Genomic DNA, 14,191 nt, shown 5'->3' on the forward strand with positions numbered 1-14,191 from the left:
ATTTAACAGTTCTAGTTCAAGTTTATTTTACAACCTACGTGACAACTTCCGCTCCAGGTGGGTGCCGAGAGTGGGACGTGAGATTCATTTTGATTGGGACAAACATGCGTAAAATTTAGTAACCAATTACTTAGTATCCCATCCGCTTATTACAGGATAGATATAAATATTCTGTCATGTAACGGAAAATTTGTTTAAGCTATTCCCCTTATTCTTTGCAGATGAACGAAGGAGAAACATAAAACACGATCAAACCATAAAATAGTTTTCGTCCCTTGAAAATCACTTCAGCGTAACTCACTAGAAAATTTTGAATTTATCTTCAAGCCTGTCTCAAAAGTAAACATTAAAAACCCAAGTAATTATCCATATTGGTTGCGAGATTCGCGGTTTCGCTTCCCATTTCACAAGAGCTGTTTAATAAATAATGAACAGCACGCGCCATTTTGCGCGGCCAAGATTTGCACAACAATGGGACTCGCGCAAGAGCATATTTTTAGTCAAGCAAAACAAACAAGTATTGTTTGATATTGAAAATCTCGAAATAAAGCCACTCTGGGACATGTCTTTGGTCATTACTAGTGAAATGGGCGTAAACTTCTGTTCTCTCGCCAGGAGCACTTCAGAACGTGTCATCGAGTGGGTGCGCGCTTTTTAAGTAAATGGCAACTCAATTTACAAGCCTTCCAAACGCATAGTTAACAAGCAGGTGGGATTGGACAAAACCGCACTAAATCTTGGACCATTTGCAAGCTCAAAACACCTGCCTTGACAGTGCAAGCCGAGGCTGTGAAGTTCAATCTTCCCGTGTATCAAATATTTACCGCAAAGATTTCGCGAGTGGATAAACAACCTACGCTTAACACCGCCTGCAAGACCTGTTATCTTCAGCACGTCCGATTAAAACCCGAGGAACTACACTCCATCCCTTGTCAGAACAGGAATCGAAGAAAATCAAAATGCCAAGAGCTTTTCTCGTGCGCACGAAGCCCGCTGCAGTTTCCAGCGATGCCTCGCACCAGGGTGTTGAGACAAGAAATGAACAAGGTAAATACCTGGTTGTGATTTTCACCCGGGCTTTCTTTGTTATGGTTTGCACAATTTCATTTAACGTTTTCCCGGTACCCGCTACGGTTACGCTTCAAAGATCCCATTTTTCTTACCGTTTCAGGGCAGATTTTTCGTTTGTCTCAATCACACGCTAGCGATTCGTATTGCAGTTCAGACTTGAATTTTTTTCAAAATCCTCTCTCTTGGACTCCGACTGATCCATAGTTTGATTTATCTTAACAGAAATTTATTATCCAGGACTTCTGGGTTTTCAATAATGTGCCTATTTTGTTTTGTCTGGTGGTTTAGGAAAACAAAATTCCTCTGCGCTAAAAAGTGAAACTACCGCACTTCTCACGACAAAAATTGATGAAGATGCGATCGCGCCACAAGAAATTTCTAAAGATGACTGTGATTCTACGAGTTCTTCGGACAGCAACACGGACTTCGAAGGTATATATTGATAGTTATTGTTTTGTTATTATTTCCCCTCAAATTTGTTTTTCTTTTAGCTGATCTTTCAATTCTCGAGAGAAAAAACTTCGATGCAACTTCTTTCGATGTTAGAACGCGTGGATGAATCTTATATTTTCCAACATTGAAACCAATACTGATGTAAATTTAAACTGGCTTACTAGCTTTCATTTCGAAAAAAAAACTGAACAAAAATAAATAGTTCTTCGTTTAAATAGCTTTTGCCTTTTCGCATCAAAAATCATATTCTATGTGTTTGAAAATATATCGAAAAAACACCATGCAAGAAGCTAAATACTTCTTTTGATTTTATGGCCAAAACTTACTGTTTACCGACTGCCGGGTGGCAATTGTTATGTTGTTTTCAGGTTTTCTATCCCGCGCGCATTCTCTTAACTTCTAAATCGTTTTTAACTCTCTTTTAACGCTACGTATTTTTAAAAGGAGTGTACAGTTGTGAGTTTAAATGGCGTTTTTGTTCGCTGCAAATCCGTGCAAAATCATCAATTTTCAAACATTTTCTGTTATTGAATTAAAATCTGATTCGCGCGTTCATTGAAATGTTTGAACCGTCATATCTAAATTGAATTCCAACATAGTTTGCCTGGTGCGCTTTCAAAGTTAATTAAACAGAAGAAAGCTGAATTAATTGTATTTCGGAATCTTTGAATTCGGATTCAAGCAGACTAGATGTTTTTGAAGCTCAATAGTTTTGAGTAAGCCGGCAACTAAAATTTCTTCATTGCGTTCTTTCTGAAAAACAGTTCTGTACTTAGCTAAAAATATCCCCGGGCGTTATATTTGGTCATTGGGCGGTTTGGAAGAAAAAGCCATTTAACGATCTGAATAGACAACCTGTTCTCTGGTTAAAAGAAAAAAAAATCTTTTTAAACGATTGCGCAACCGTAAGGGATTTTTTAGCCGATAGCACGGCCACACCTAATACATACTTGACCTAGCCTGATAAATTTTTGTATTTTTGCTCATTTAGCTTTCGTTTAAAAATTTTAAATTTTTAACTAAATACAAAAGAATTCTTAATCTCTGTTAATCTGTATTAGATTCAGCTCCTCGTAGAAAGCTAAGAAGAGCGAACCCTTCTGAAAAACACCCAAGGTGCGAATGTTTACCAAGACTCTTCAAACGGAATAATTCCAAAACCTGAAATTGACAAGGTGCGGGGTTCCTTTAAAAGCTATAGCGAAATGGTGCAGTTGATTTTATTTTGTTAGTAGCCCAAAATGCTGAACAGAAATATGTTTGTGAATAACAGCACAATGAATTTAAATAAACGTGTCGTAAAGGAACGCTACTTAACTTTGGGCAGAACGCCATTGCCGAGCAAAAGAAAACAATAAATACCAATGCAAGTCGATTAGAAACCTTTTCGGCAATTTGAGATAAGCTATTAAGCTGTAAGTGGTACGCTCTGTAAATGATATGTGCTTTGAAGGAATAACCCATTAGATAATGCTATAAAACATCAAAATGCCAATGTTTGGAAGTTTTAATATCAAACGAGAAGTTTTCATGAAATATTTCATTATACCAAACGTGACAAGAATCTATCAAAACTTCGATAATTGCTGGCGCCGATTTTTTTTTTGTCTGACCGGACTAAAAACATTTGAAGTTCAATGTTTGCACATACCTTTTAAAATTGTTCGCCTTTTCAGGATATGCCTATTTCAATTTTGATTGTAATTTTAACTTACAAACTTATACAACCAAAGATCTCTCTGTGTTGTGAGTTGAAATATCGCCTTCGCGGCCTAAAGTTAAGTTGTAGCGTCCGCATCTTATGTTGTGAGCCGCTTATGACTTAGAAAGAAATTAAATTTACCACGATTTCTCTTTAGTCTTTAACACTTTTTAGATGTTTTAAGAGTTATTGAGATTATTCTAAATGGTTGTAGCTACATGTTTTCTATAGCTAAGTAAACGAAGCTGCACTATTAGTACTTTAGACATAATATTTTCCGCCTTCTTTCGTGCATGCATAAAGTAAAAGAACATTTTTAAAACGAACGTGATACAAATATATGCAAACTTGATTCTAGCCGGTTTGAGCAATCTCGCTGAGTTTCGCTGTTACACTCTATGAAAATTCCAGTAAACTACTCCAAGGAAGATTAATTTAAGAAAGACGGAATCCGCCAGGACGTCGAGTATTAATTGGACACAATTATGTTTCAAAATTATTTACATCTTATTGCAAACTTCTGTGTTACTGTTTCAAATATCTTGTCAAAAGAAATCATTTCTAACAACACCAAACATCGAAAACAAATTTGGAAGTTTCACTGAATTCCAAGATTTTACAAAATAGCTACATGTGAGATTTTACTTAAACATGGTTCTTGTGAACTTTGAAATTCATTTTCTCAGGCTCTGATAAGAAATAGTTGTTGGTGTTATCACGGATAATTACTTACATCTTTAACTTTTAAAAAGAGTAAAAATAACGAAATAGGATTTAAATTATTTTGTCCAACCCAACTAAAATTAATATTACTCGATTTTCTGATGGATTCCGTCTTAATTCCTTTCAAAAGTAAAGAAAAAGGAACAAATGAACCACTTTGGGAGTGAGTGTGGTGGCAATGCAGAATATTCTGAGTCATACTGCGCGGCAGATCATTGTTTTGTTGGAATTTTAATGAAGTTGGTTTGGGGGCCTAGCTAGCATTCTGATCTTACTAGCTGAAAATATCCTCATTATTCTTACTTTTAAGGCATATGTCTCAGTATACCTGGGTTCACATGTTTTCATGTCTAGGCCCCGTCAAAATGGTGCTCTCTCGAGCTCCCTCGCCCAATATATGTTTTTAGGTATTAATTTAACTAAACTTGTTCCCATTTTATTACAATTTACTGTCCATTGGTTGTACTATGTTCTTCAAATACAATACTTTTCATGGTCAGAAACTTGTTTCATTTTGAATATTTTCAAAAAACTATTTGTAAAGAAAATCCATTATGTGTGCACCTTTGCTTTCTTCTATAACAATTTTCATCTTTGAGATTACACCCTTTTTTATGAACCTTTTGTAAATGAAAATTGAGGAAAGATTATCCAAATTTGAAAAGCGTGCTTAGAAAATACCCTGTCCGGAGTTTACCCGATGTTTATAAAATTTTTGTGTTGTTTGTGCATTAAGAATCCATTATGCTTGCGGCAGATTTGTAAAGTGATTTTGCTTGAAGGGAGTTAACTATTGGCTCAATGCCACTATACAACATGACGGTGCTGTTAATCAGTTTCCATTAAGATTTTTATGATTTTGGATTTCCAAAACTTCCAAATCCAAATTTCACTAAACAAACTGCCCAATGCAGAAATCTGCATTGCACACTAGAGTTTTAGTGCGATTGAAGCCTGACTGTAAAGTTCTCTTGAAGGCCATCTTATTTTCATGCAGGCTCGAGGAAAGAAAACGATCTGATACAAAATTAATGACGACTTTTAATTTTACTAAGTTTGCAAGATATTGTAGTAAATCGATGCGAAATTTTTCGCATGATTTTTCATTTGTACGCTTAAATCTCATTTGCTTAAAAAATGAAAGAAATCCTCGAGCTTAAATAGGATGAAAATTTTTATCAAAATATATTAAAAAATCATGCGTGTTCTTAGACACGTTCTTAAGATGTACCTTAAGGAAAGAATCTGACAACTTTTCAGTAGAAGCCCTTGCGAAAATAAAGACGTTTTGTTTCAGAACAAAAATAGCGGGAGTGAAAGTGCTTAGTTCAGTGATTTTTTTTTCTTACTGAAATGTTCATGATTCACTGCATGTGTTAATCCATAAACAAACAAGATCTAAGAAATTCAATTAGCCAGGACGAACAGAAGCCCAGCCACTGACGAGAAGTACTTAAAATCTAAAGAGAAGAGGAGATGGACAGCTGTCCATCCACCCAGCCAAGAACAGAACCATACCAGCAAACCAAGCCGTACAGATGCCCAGAGCCCCGGCGCGCCCTGCGTTGAACAGGTAATTCCCTCTAGCACCTGCCCCGTTGCGAGCAATAGCACAACTTGAAATGTTTCCAGCAAATCATGAAAAAAATCTAAACGAGCCCACTACTCTAGAGCTGATTTTTTAAACAACAAGTGATATTTGCGGCAAATCTTCGTTGATGAGTTAGTTTGTTTAGAATTATTCGATGGAACGCAAAAAAGGAACAGGCTATTCTAGAAATTTAAGCTGCACTGAACTGGCCCAGTTCACATATTGAAGCTTAGAAAAGCGAATAATTAACGAGGCAGGCATTTTAATTTTTTCTGAAATTCAGCAACATCACACAAAAGCAATATCACCGCAACATGATTCAGTTGTTTATAAAAGAAGCGAATCGAAGTATTGAATAAATAGCAAATTTCTGCTCTGAGCAGCTCAGCCGGTTCTTTTGATATGCATATTGGAACTGTCATAGAAAAATAAAATGCGTTTTCGCTCAACATTAGGTAAATAAAAAAAATATCTAGACTCCGGTAATCTCCAACTGGTCTTTTTTTTCTTTTTCACAAAATAATTTTATTTAGTTCCTTCTGGTATGTTAATAGTCCGTTGAACAAGTTAACAAAATTTCACACACCAAAAGTTCCAGAACGAGCCTCGTACGTGTTTCGTTTTCTTATAGGCGAGCAACACACATTCTGAAACATTCTGTTTGCTTGTTAGCGGACAGTGTTCAGTTGTGTAAAAGGCACTTTGCTAGAGTGGATGACGCCCAAACTTAACACCTCGTAATAAAGTCGTGCTTCAACCTCAAGAACAAATCTTTTTGAAAGCTCTTCATTTATCTACAGTTTCTAAAGACAGTAGTGATCGATGTACATATGTGTCATTTTACTGAAATTTCCATTCTCGGGCTTGTTTTTATAGAATTTTAGGCTCGTTGTTGTTCCAAGATCGGTTCCAAATTCTGTCATGTACGTTAGATGAGGCGTCTAAAAGACCTCAAAATGCAAGAAAGATAGGTTGATAGATTTTCAAGTTTTTAAGACACAGTGAATCTATTAATAAACTCAACAGTTAATACCCCCTATAAACTTCAAGTTAAATAAAGTATGTCTTTTTTTACTCTCTCGCCGATGCACAATCCGTATATTTAACAGCATGAAAACAGCACGTATTTAATTAGCGTTTTGTCCTTAGCATAATATCACTTAGTCATGGAACGTTCCTGTCTTCACCTATCAAAGTTTTTGCACTGCTTTTCCGTCAAACGGTAAAGAAGAAATACAAAGAATATATATAGTCTGAAAGATTCTGACCATAATTTATTCGTTTGAAGTAAGACATGACAAATTTATAACGGATATAACGATGGGAATTTAAACTTTTCTGAATAACTGATCGTAATTATTTTACTACTAGAATGATATAACGTATAACGATGGGAATTTAAACGTTTAATTTACTTCCAGAATCAGAGAAACTATCCTATAATTATTTATTATTCTTTGTTGGGTTTTTGATTATTGTCCCGGTTTAATTTATAATTTGAATCACTCCCAGTAAATAGCATTCCTCGTGAGCCTATAAGGTGTTTAGTTGTCGTCAGCTCTAGTTCTGCCCAATTATGTGAAGTCATGTGTATGTAAAATCCTATCAAACCTAACTGCTGGTACCGCTGGACCACTCCCTGTTATCTTGGACAAAACAAGCGTTGTCTGTAGTAGTGTTCTTCATTTTCGACTCTCGGGCGCAGGTTCGTTTAGCAATGCCAAAATCTTTCCTAATAAAACCGTATGTTGCGTCGAAGTTGGAGCCCGAAGGAGGATTTCAGCACAAAGTGAAAACTGGTATGTGATTTTCTTTACCCTTTCAATAGATGCGTGACTCATAGTGGCATAGAGAACATTGGGTGCATCCCAAGATTGAAAGAATCCAAGTATAAGTCGTTTTTTCTACTCGTTTTGAATATACTATCTGCAAATCACGGGATATCATAGTAAAAGGTGTTTATTATACTCGATAATAAGTGTTCTAAATCGTCGGTTGGTCACTATCCATGCAGTTAATGAGTTGCTTTAATTTAAAATTCATCTCAAGCATCTTAATAAATTTCAGGTAAACGGGACGTTAAAAAAAATGCATGTTTACACCATTCGGCCGTTTTGCTCTGTTTAAACTAAGAAATTGAATGGATTGAATTTCTACACCAACAGAATTACATAATATGAGCAAGGATTGATAGAAATTTTCTCTGCAAATAATGAAAACAACACAAAAACCAATAACGTGTGGTTTGTAACACTACAAGTTGAAAACCTACGAACTGTTTCAACGATTTCTTTACTTGAAAATAATTTTATAATTTTATTCAGAGTTTTTACGGGACCAAGGCGACTTCATAGTGTAATTGTAAATTTCCTCTCCAGTGTCTCCTAAAAATTGCAAAAGTAAATTTAAGATAAAAGTTTGTCTAAGCAACTTTCCTTCGGCTCTAGCCTTTCCAAAAAATTCAAGCGATTGCGAAACGAAGCACAAATTCTGACCAGTTTGTGGAATTTGGTGGCTAACTATCTCACTTTTGTTTGAAAAATAAAATCAAAATGATCGAATAAACCAATCTCGCAGTAGCAACAGCTATTTTACCGGCATTACGCTTTGTCTTGGGTTGAGGTTTCAATTCAGTCACTTTTATATCCCGGCTTAGGAGTCCAGAGGAGATTTCAAGTTTCCCTTTTTCCTGTATTCCGAGCTTTTCATTTCTGTTGTTAAGTGAAGAGTTTCTAATGACATCTCAAAAGAAATAATTTCAGTTCACGAAGTATAAGCTTAAGTATTTTATGATTTACAGATGAACAAAACATCTGACCATTATCCTTCTTTTATCTCATTTCTTGACTGTTTTTTTTTTTTCTAATAAAACATTGCATTCAGTGGACTTTTTCCCTCATGTAAAAGAAAATCAATTTGAATTCACTGAACTCAAATAATTCTTATTTATACCATAGCCAATATTAATGGCCCACAAAACATTTCAAAGTCTCGTAATAATAAATACCATATTGCATGGCTTTGCGGTTGATAAACAGCATTTTACATACCTTTTTCCCATGTCACTTCTCTATTACCCAACTTAAACGACCATTTTCACAGAAAACAGTTTTTATATAGCTGCACAAGGCCAATAAAATTCTAAAACCCGTCGCAGTTTTTGTGAACGAAGTTGTTCCGTTCTGTAAAGTTCAATTATTTCATAAGTTTATCAGCAGTCAGTTTTTGACAGATCTTTACCTGAGGTTACATGTCACCTGCTAAAGGGGCGCAACTCAAGTGTTATAGGAACTGGTATGCTAGTGAGAAAAAACGCTCTCGTATTTCACAAGCTTCTTAGTTTTTCCTTGCTTATATTCAGGGCCGTAACTAACAAGAGAAAAGACGAGGAACTTGCCTCGACTTAATTTTTACCCAAAATTAAAAACAAAATATGTTATAATACGAAATGATCGCCAGTTGAACGAGATTGATTTTTCTCAAGAAATACCTCATGACAAATGTCTCTGAAAGAGATTCATAGCTTCTAGATTATAGTTCAAATTTTCTAGAGAGCATGCCCCCAGAACCCACTAGAAAGATTTTACCTCGTCTTTGGCAAAGGTCTGGTTACGGCCTTGATATTTTAACAGTATTTCACTCCCAGAATGATTTATAATAAGAAATGACTACAATTGTTAAAATATAACTTCTTTGGAAAATAAATATGTTTTCTTTCTTTTCGAAAGTTTCAATTAGTTTTGTTTGGGACTGCAAACACAGATGCGGGTTAAAATGCCAATTCTGAATCGAAAATTTCTTCGTTATGAAGTAATTTTCGAATCCCTAACCTTTCTTCTAAATAACTTGGTGATCCCTAAGATACTAAGACAAAAATATCTCCAACCCATCTTATTTCTCTAGCATCTAAGATATCCCTTTAACTAAATCGATGTCTTCTTTTTGGGTAGGAGACGCTAGGAAGTAATACTATGTTATGTTCCGAGTCAAGAGGTTTAAGCGCTCGCCGGGATCATTATGTGGTAGCCATGGTCAAAACACTTTGATCTCACAGTGCCTCTCCCCCAACCAGATGTATAGATCGAGCACCCTTACATAGCTACTAACCACCTGTTAGAAACATCCTTTCAAAATTTGGTGTAGTAATCTTCAGTGGACTAGCACCCATACAAAGGGAAAAGCAAAACGCTCGGTGTAGTACCTATTTGTGCTTTTGGGTATGGCCGGAGAGGCAAGATCATTGTGCAGGTTACAGAGAACATTTGAGGGCAGTCTAAATCGATATGGCGATTTAATTCAGTAATCTCACAGCACTACCGTGTTTGTTCAACCGTTAGCCATAAGACAGACCAACAATTAGCTTCTGCTGAAAATTACCCTATTTAATCGCGGGAAGCTATTGTATAGATGTTTTAAATTTTAGAATGATTGCAGTTTTATCTGTTCGGATATTCTAATGCCAAGTAGATTTTGAGTTTGAGTTACAAGTATTTTCTCAAAAATTTCTGAAGAGGCTCTGGAACATCATGGACGATTGCGCTTTGACCATCGTTAAATATGGCAAGCGTTACACTTGACATCAGTAAAGTACTCTTCTGAATTTTTCTTCCTTTTTTCCATAGATGAAAGTGACAGTGACGAGCATGCGCACGACGTGGACAATGAGAAGACCACCAGTCCAGAGTCAAGTTCAGATAAAGACGCAAGTCATGATGGGAACAATTACCAGCCACAGAATAGATTACCGTTTTATTCCCATGGTGAGAAAAACATGATCTTTTGCACTCTTTTATTTAACAAAGAGTCCATTTCCCTCTCTTTCCTTCTTTCACTGAATCTCTTCCCATGAAAGAGAGAAAATCATATTAAATCCAATTAAAGAAAGACGAATGGTTATACAGAGAGGAAGGAAGGGAGGATATTCTTACAAGTGGAAGAGACTGGGGCTTGAGTATTAGGCCTTATGTGCTATAGACTGACTGACTGATGACTGACTGACTGACTGACTGACTGACTGACTGACTGACTGACTGACTGACTGACTGACTGACTGACTGACTGACTGACTGACTGACTGACTGACTGGCTGGCTGGCTGGCTGGCTGGCTGGCTGGCTGACTGACTGACTCAGTTGCTACATAACTACGGAAATCTTTTCACTTTAAATTTGCTTATTCGAAGTTCCAGTCAGTTAAAATACCATTTTCCCTTCAGGCTTTTGAAAACCAATTTACAACTTATTGTTGTTTGATTTCATTTATTTTCAAGGTATGCCACTGGGAGCAGGACTGAGATTTCTGCCAACATTCCCCTCCCCCTCTTCCAAAGGACAGCAAAGCCTGTTTTGGAAATACCCACAGTTCCCCCTTTGGAACCTCCGTCAACAGCCTTACAACGGATCCGAAGCATTTGCACGCTGGATGCAGCAATGGGCAGAAATGAGACGACTCCAAAATGATCCCTCCACCGGGGCGTATCGATACTACAATGTTCTGATGCAACAAGAAGGGGCTATTAGTAAACTAAAGACAAAAACGGACGATGAATTTCAGAAGGAAAATGGTCAACAAAAGTTCAATTGTGTACGCAGTCCTGGATCAGAACAGGAAGAGAAAAACGACAACCCCAAGACGCCTGGATCGGTGAGAAGGCAGCTGTATCAATGTCAGGTGTGCGAGAAAGTATTCAACAATTCGATCAGCCTAAAACAACATATGATCGTGCATTCGACCAAAAAGCCATTTCAGTGCAAAGTGTGCGGTAAAAGCTTCAAGCGCTCGTCAACGTTATCCACGCACATGCTGATTCATTCCGACACGCGCCCGTTCGAGTGTCAGTTCTGTAGCAAGAGATTCCACCAGAAGTCCGACATGAAGAAACACACATACATCCACACAGGAGAGAAACCCCACCAGTGCAGCTTTTGCGGCAAGTCGTTCAGCCAGTCGTCCAATCTGATCACGCATTGTCGGAAGCACAAAGGATTTCAGCCTTTCTCGTGTGATGAATGTGGTATATCGTTCATGCGCAAGGTTGATCTGAGGAGACACATGTACACCCACGAGGTAGAAAGCTAGATTCCAGCAGCAAGTTCGCGATCATGACCTCATGCACATGGGTTTGAAAACGCTTTTTAAATGCGCTATTACCAAGCATATATAGAACTGAGTGAGGGATTGCTCTACGCAGCCATCATAACATTGCGACGTTCTATAATATAACCAGCATCTACAAAAAAATCGGCGAGAAAAGATACTCAGCAGCTAGCAAAACATGCAATTGTACGCAGATAGCTGACACTTCTATCAAAACTATGCCTTGCTATTCAACTTGATGTATACTTAAAAAAAGGACCAAGAAGCACTTACATACATTATACATCTGTCAGAAGCTAAGCTATGCTGAGTGATAAGCACCGTTAATGGACGATCTATCGGCTCACTGATAGCTCTGTAAGTTTGCCTACATCCTTTCTTATCAGGATGTTTGAAACATTTGAATCACAGACTTAGTATTAATGGAAACTATTCTTGTAACATGACCTTTCTCAATACGAGTTTGTGATAACATTTTATTTCAGCTAGGAACGATCGGCTAACAAAACACGAATTAAGTAGAAAGTTGCAGCTTTTAAAAATACAGAAAAACAAACTTTAATCAGAATACAATAACTCAGTCAGGACTTTGTTTTTGAACTGTGATTGCCCATGGTCTATTGGAGAGACGAAACCTATTGGTGTCAATTTTTCACAGACTGGCACAATCAATAGAAATATGGAACAGGTTCTATTTTAAGTTAAGGAAATTTTCAACTTTAGATATGAAAACATAACAAAACATAAAAAGTTTTTTGTAGCTTTTTATATCCTTTAGGGAGAATAATTTTTTGCTAGCAAAGTGTAAGATTTCTCACTGATTTTGAAAGTTAAGTATTTTATAAACAATTATCGTAAAGTTAGATACAGTGACATTACGCGTAGGTTTTTGTCAGAAATATATCAAAGTGGCCTTTCCCATCAATATTTTTAGAGTAATAAGCTGAAATATTCATCAGTGACGTGGAAATCTGTCAGTAATTTCACTTTCTAACTCAGGTCCATATCTTTATTCAAATTAAATTTCATTAGTTGTTAGTAAGCAACTAAAACCTATGAAAACATAGCAATAAGTTATATAGACAGTGGAAACCTTAAAAGTTACTGTCTAAAGATTCAGTATAAAGATTCAGAAAGGAGGCCTCCATTCAAACCATTTAAAGACAAAGGCAATATTTACGCAATGTATCCAAAGATATGCTATAAATAGCCAAATGAAAAATCATGATAAGCTTAATTAAGGTTTTTTTTTTTCATTAAAACTGGTTTTAGACATAAGGAAGCAATTCATATTACCTTCAGCCTTTGAACCTCAAACCAGTGTATCGAATAATATAATAATGTTGTTATTAATAAGGAAGACAATTCTTTACTATTTGTATTACATAAAGACGTTTTATACACCGCCTTCATTTCATCTCATCGAAAACGTTTGTATTCAGTCAGAGGCCTATTAGTCGAAAGCTAAAGCATTAAAAACATATCAATGTAAAACTATGGCTAATTTTTTTAAGAGTTGTAAAATAAATAAACAAGCCATTGGAACGTTATCATTGCGTTTAATTTGTCATTGCTGTATGATTGCTGGCATAAATGTAGCGTCAGGCAGGGTCTGCCTTGTTGTTTCCTTGATGAGCAAATAGATGGATCGATGCGCCAGATTCTGCCTTAGGTGTGAGACGGGGACTAACGAATAGGTTCCGCAAGAAAACATGATGTGCTACGGCACCTTCACCGCGGTCAAACGTCTCAGGCAGGTTTTCTTGCCATTTCACCATTTTTTGTTCAAATTGAAGTGTTATTAAGAGCAAGGATAGATAAAAATAATTGCCAAGTGAAGGCATAATCCCATTCCCTCAGGTAAACCAGTGTTTTTACCTTTTAAATGTTTCGCATCCGAACCAAAGGTGCTTTGACAAATGGCGCCGACAAGTCCGCATATCGCTATTTTCAAACACGTAGAACATTTTTAGTAAAGCTCAAAAAAACTTAGTAAACCCTTAGGATACCGGTTATGTATCGAACTTTGAACTTTGAACTTTGAAAATTAAAACCTTATCTTTGCAGTACTTTTCTTATTTTTTGCATATTTCTGTCGTTTGACCGCAGTGGATACGGCACCGGGGGACGAGAAAGGCTTCTCCGTGTTACTCAGAGCTTGCAGTGAGTCATTTGTTCTATGAGAACCAACGCGAGGTACGACGTTACATTGCAGAAGGACACTGGCTGCCAATACACCGATGAGATACGCTGGCTTATGAAGGATAGTATCTTCTAGAAAGGAGACGAAGGGCTTATTGGCGTCCGAGGTTCTGCCCTGCCTTCTTCGACATTATAAGAGGGTCTCACTGATAGCTTGCAATAGGTTCAAGTTTTAGCTGTCAGGAGAGAAATGACGCTTTTCTTAGCTGATAGCTGAGATTCGCAAAGATTGCTGACAGCTGAGAAATGGGCTTAAATTTTAACTGACTGTTGAGAAATCGTCAAAGAATTTTAAAACGGGTACCTGAGATTCCGGCACTCCAATCCAGACCTTTGCCCTCTGTCTGGGCACAC

General features: G+C 36.8%; 1 protein-coding gene across 2 annotated transcripts; it reads left to right on the forward strand.

Moving 5' to 3' along the window:
* The first annotated feature begins 330 nt into the window (after positions 1 to 330).
* LOC144628150 (uncharacterized) lies at positions 331 to 13,185 on the forward strand. 2 transcript variants are annotated; one of them, XM_078486212.1, is made up of 4 exons: positions 331 to 1,047; positions 1,360 to 1,503; positions 10,163 to 10,300; positions 10,809 to 13,185. In XM_078486212.1, exons 1-4 carry the CDS (start codon positions 960 to 962, stop codon positions 11,615 to 11,617), a joined length of 1,179 nt encoding a protein of 392 aa, XP_078342338.1. In that variant the 5' UTR covers positions 331 to 959; the 3' UTR covers positions 11,618 to 13,185. The 2 variants fall into 2 exon arrangements, with proteins under 2 accessions (XP_078342338.1, XP_078342347.1); XM_078486221.1 differs by lacking the exons at positions 331 to 1,047; positions 1,360 to 1,503 and adding an exon at positions 6,004 to 7,339.
* Positions 13,186 to 14,191: the final 1,006 nt, after the last annotated feature.

This window comes from Oculina patagonica, chromosome 1, assembly GCF_052425735.1.
Source record: "Oculina patagonica isolate OP01 chromosome 1, crgOcupat, whole genome shotgun sequence".
In the NCBI taxonomy this organism is placed as follows: Eukaryota; Metazoa; Cnidaria; class Anthozoa; order Scleractinia; family Oculinidae; genus Oculina; species Oculina patagonica.

Coding starts and splice junctions, on each gene's coding strand:
- LOC144628150 (XM_078486212.1), top strand. CDS start 960: ATGCCAAGAGCTTTTCTCGTGCGCACGAAGCCCGCTGCAGTTTCCAGC. Junction 1,504..10,162: donor CAGCAACACGGACTTCGAAG/GTATATATTGAT, acceptor TTTTTTCCATAG/ATGAAAGTGACAGTGACGAG. Junction 10,301..10,808: donor ATTACCGTTTTATTCCCATG/GTGAGAAAAACA, acceptor TTTATTTTCAAG/GTATGCCACTGGGAGCAGGA.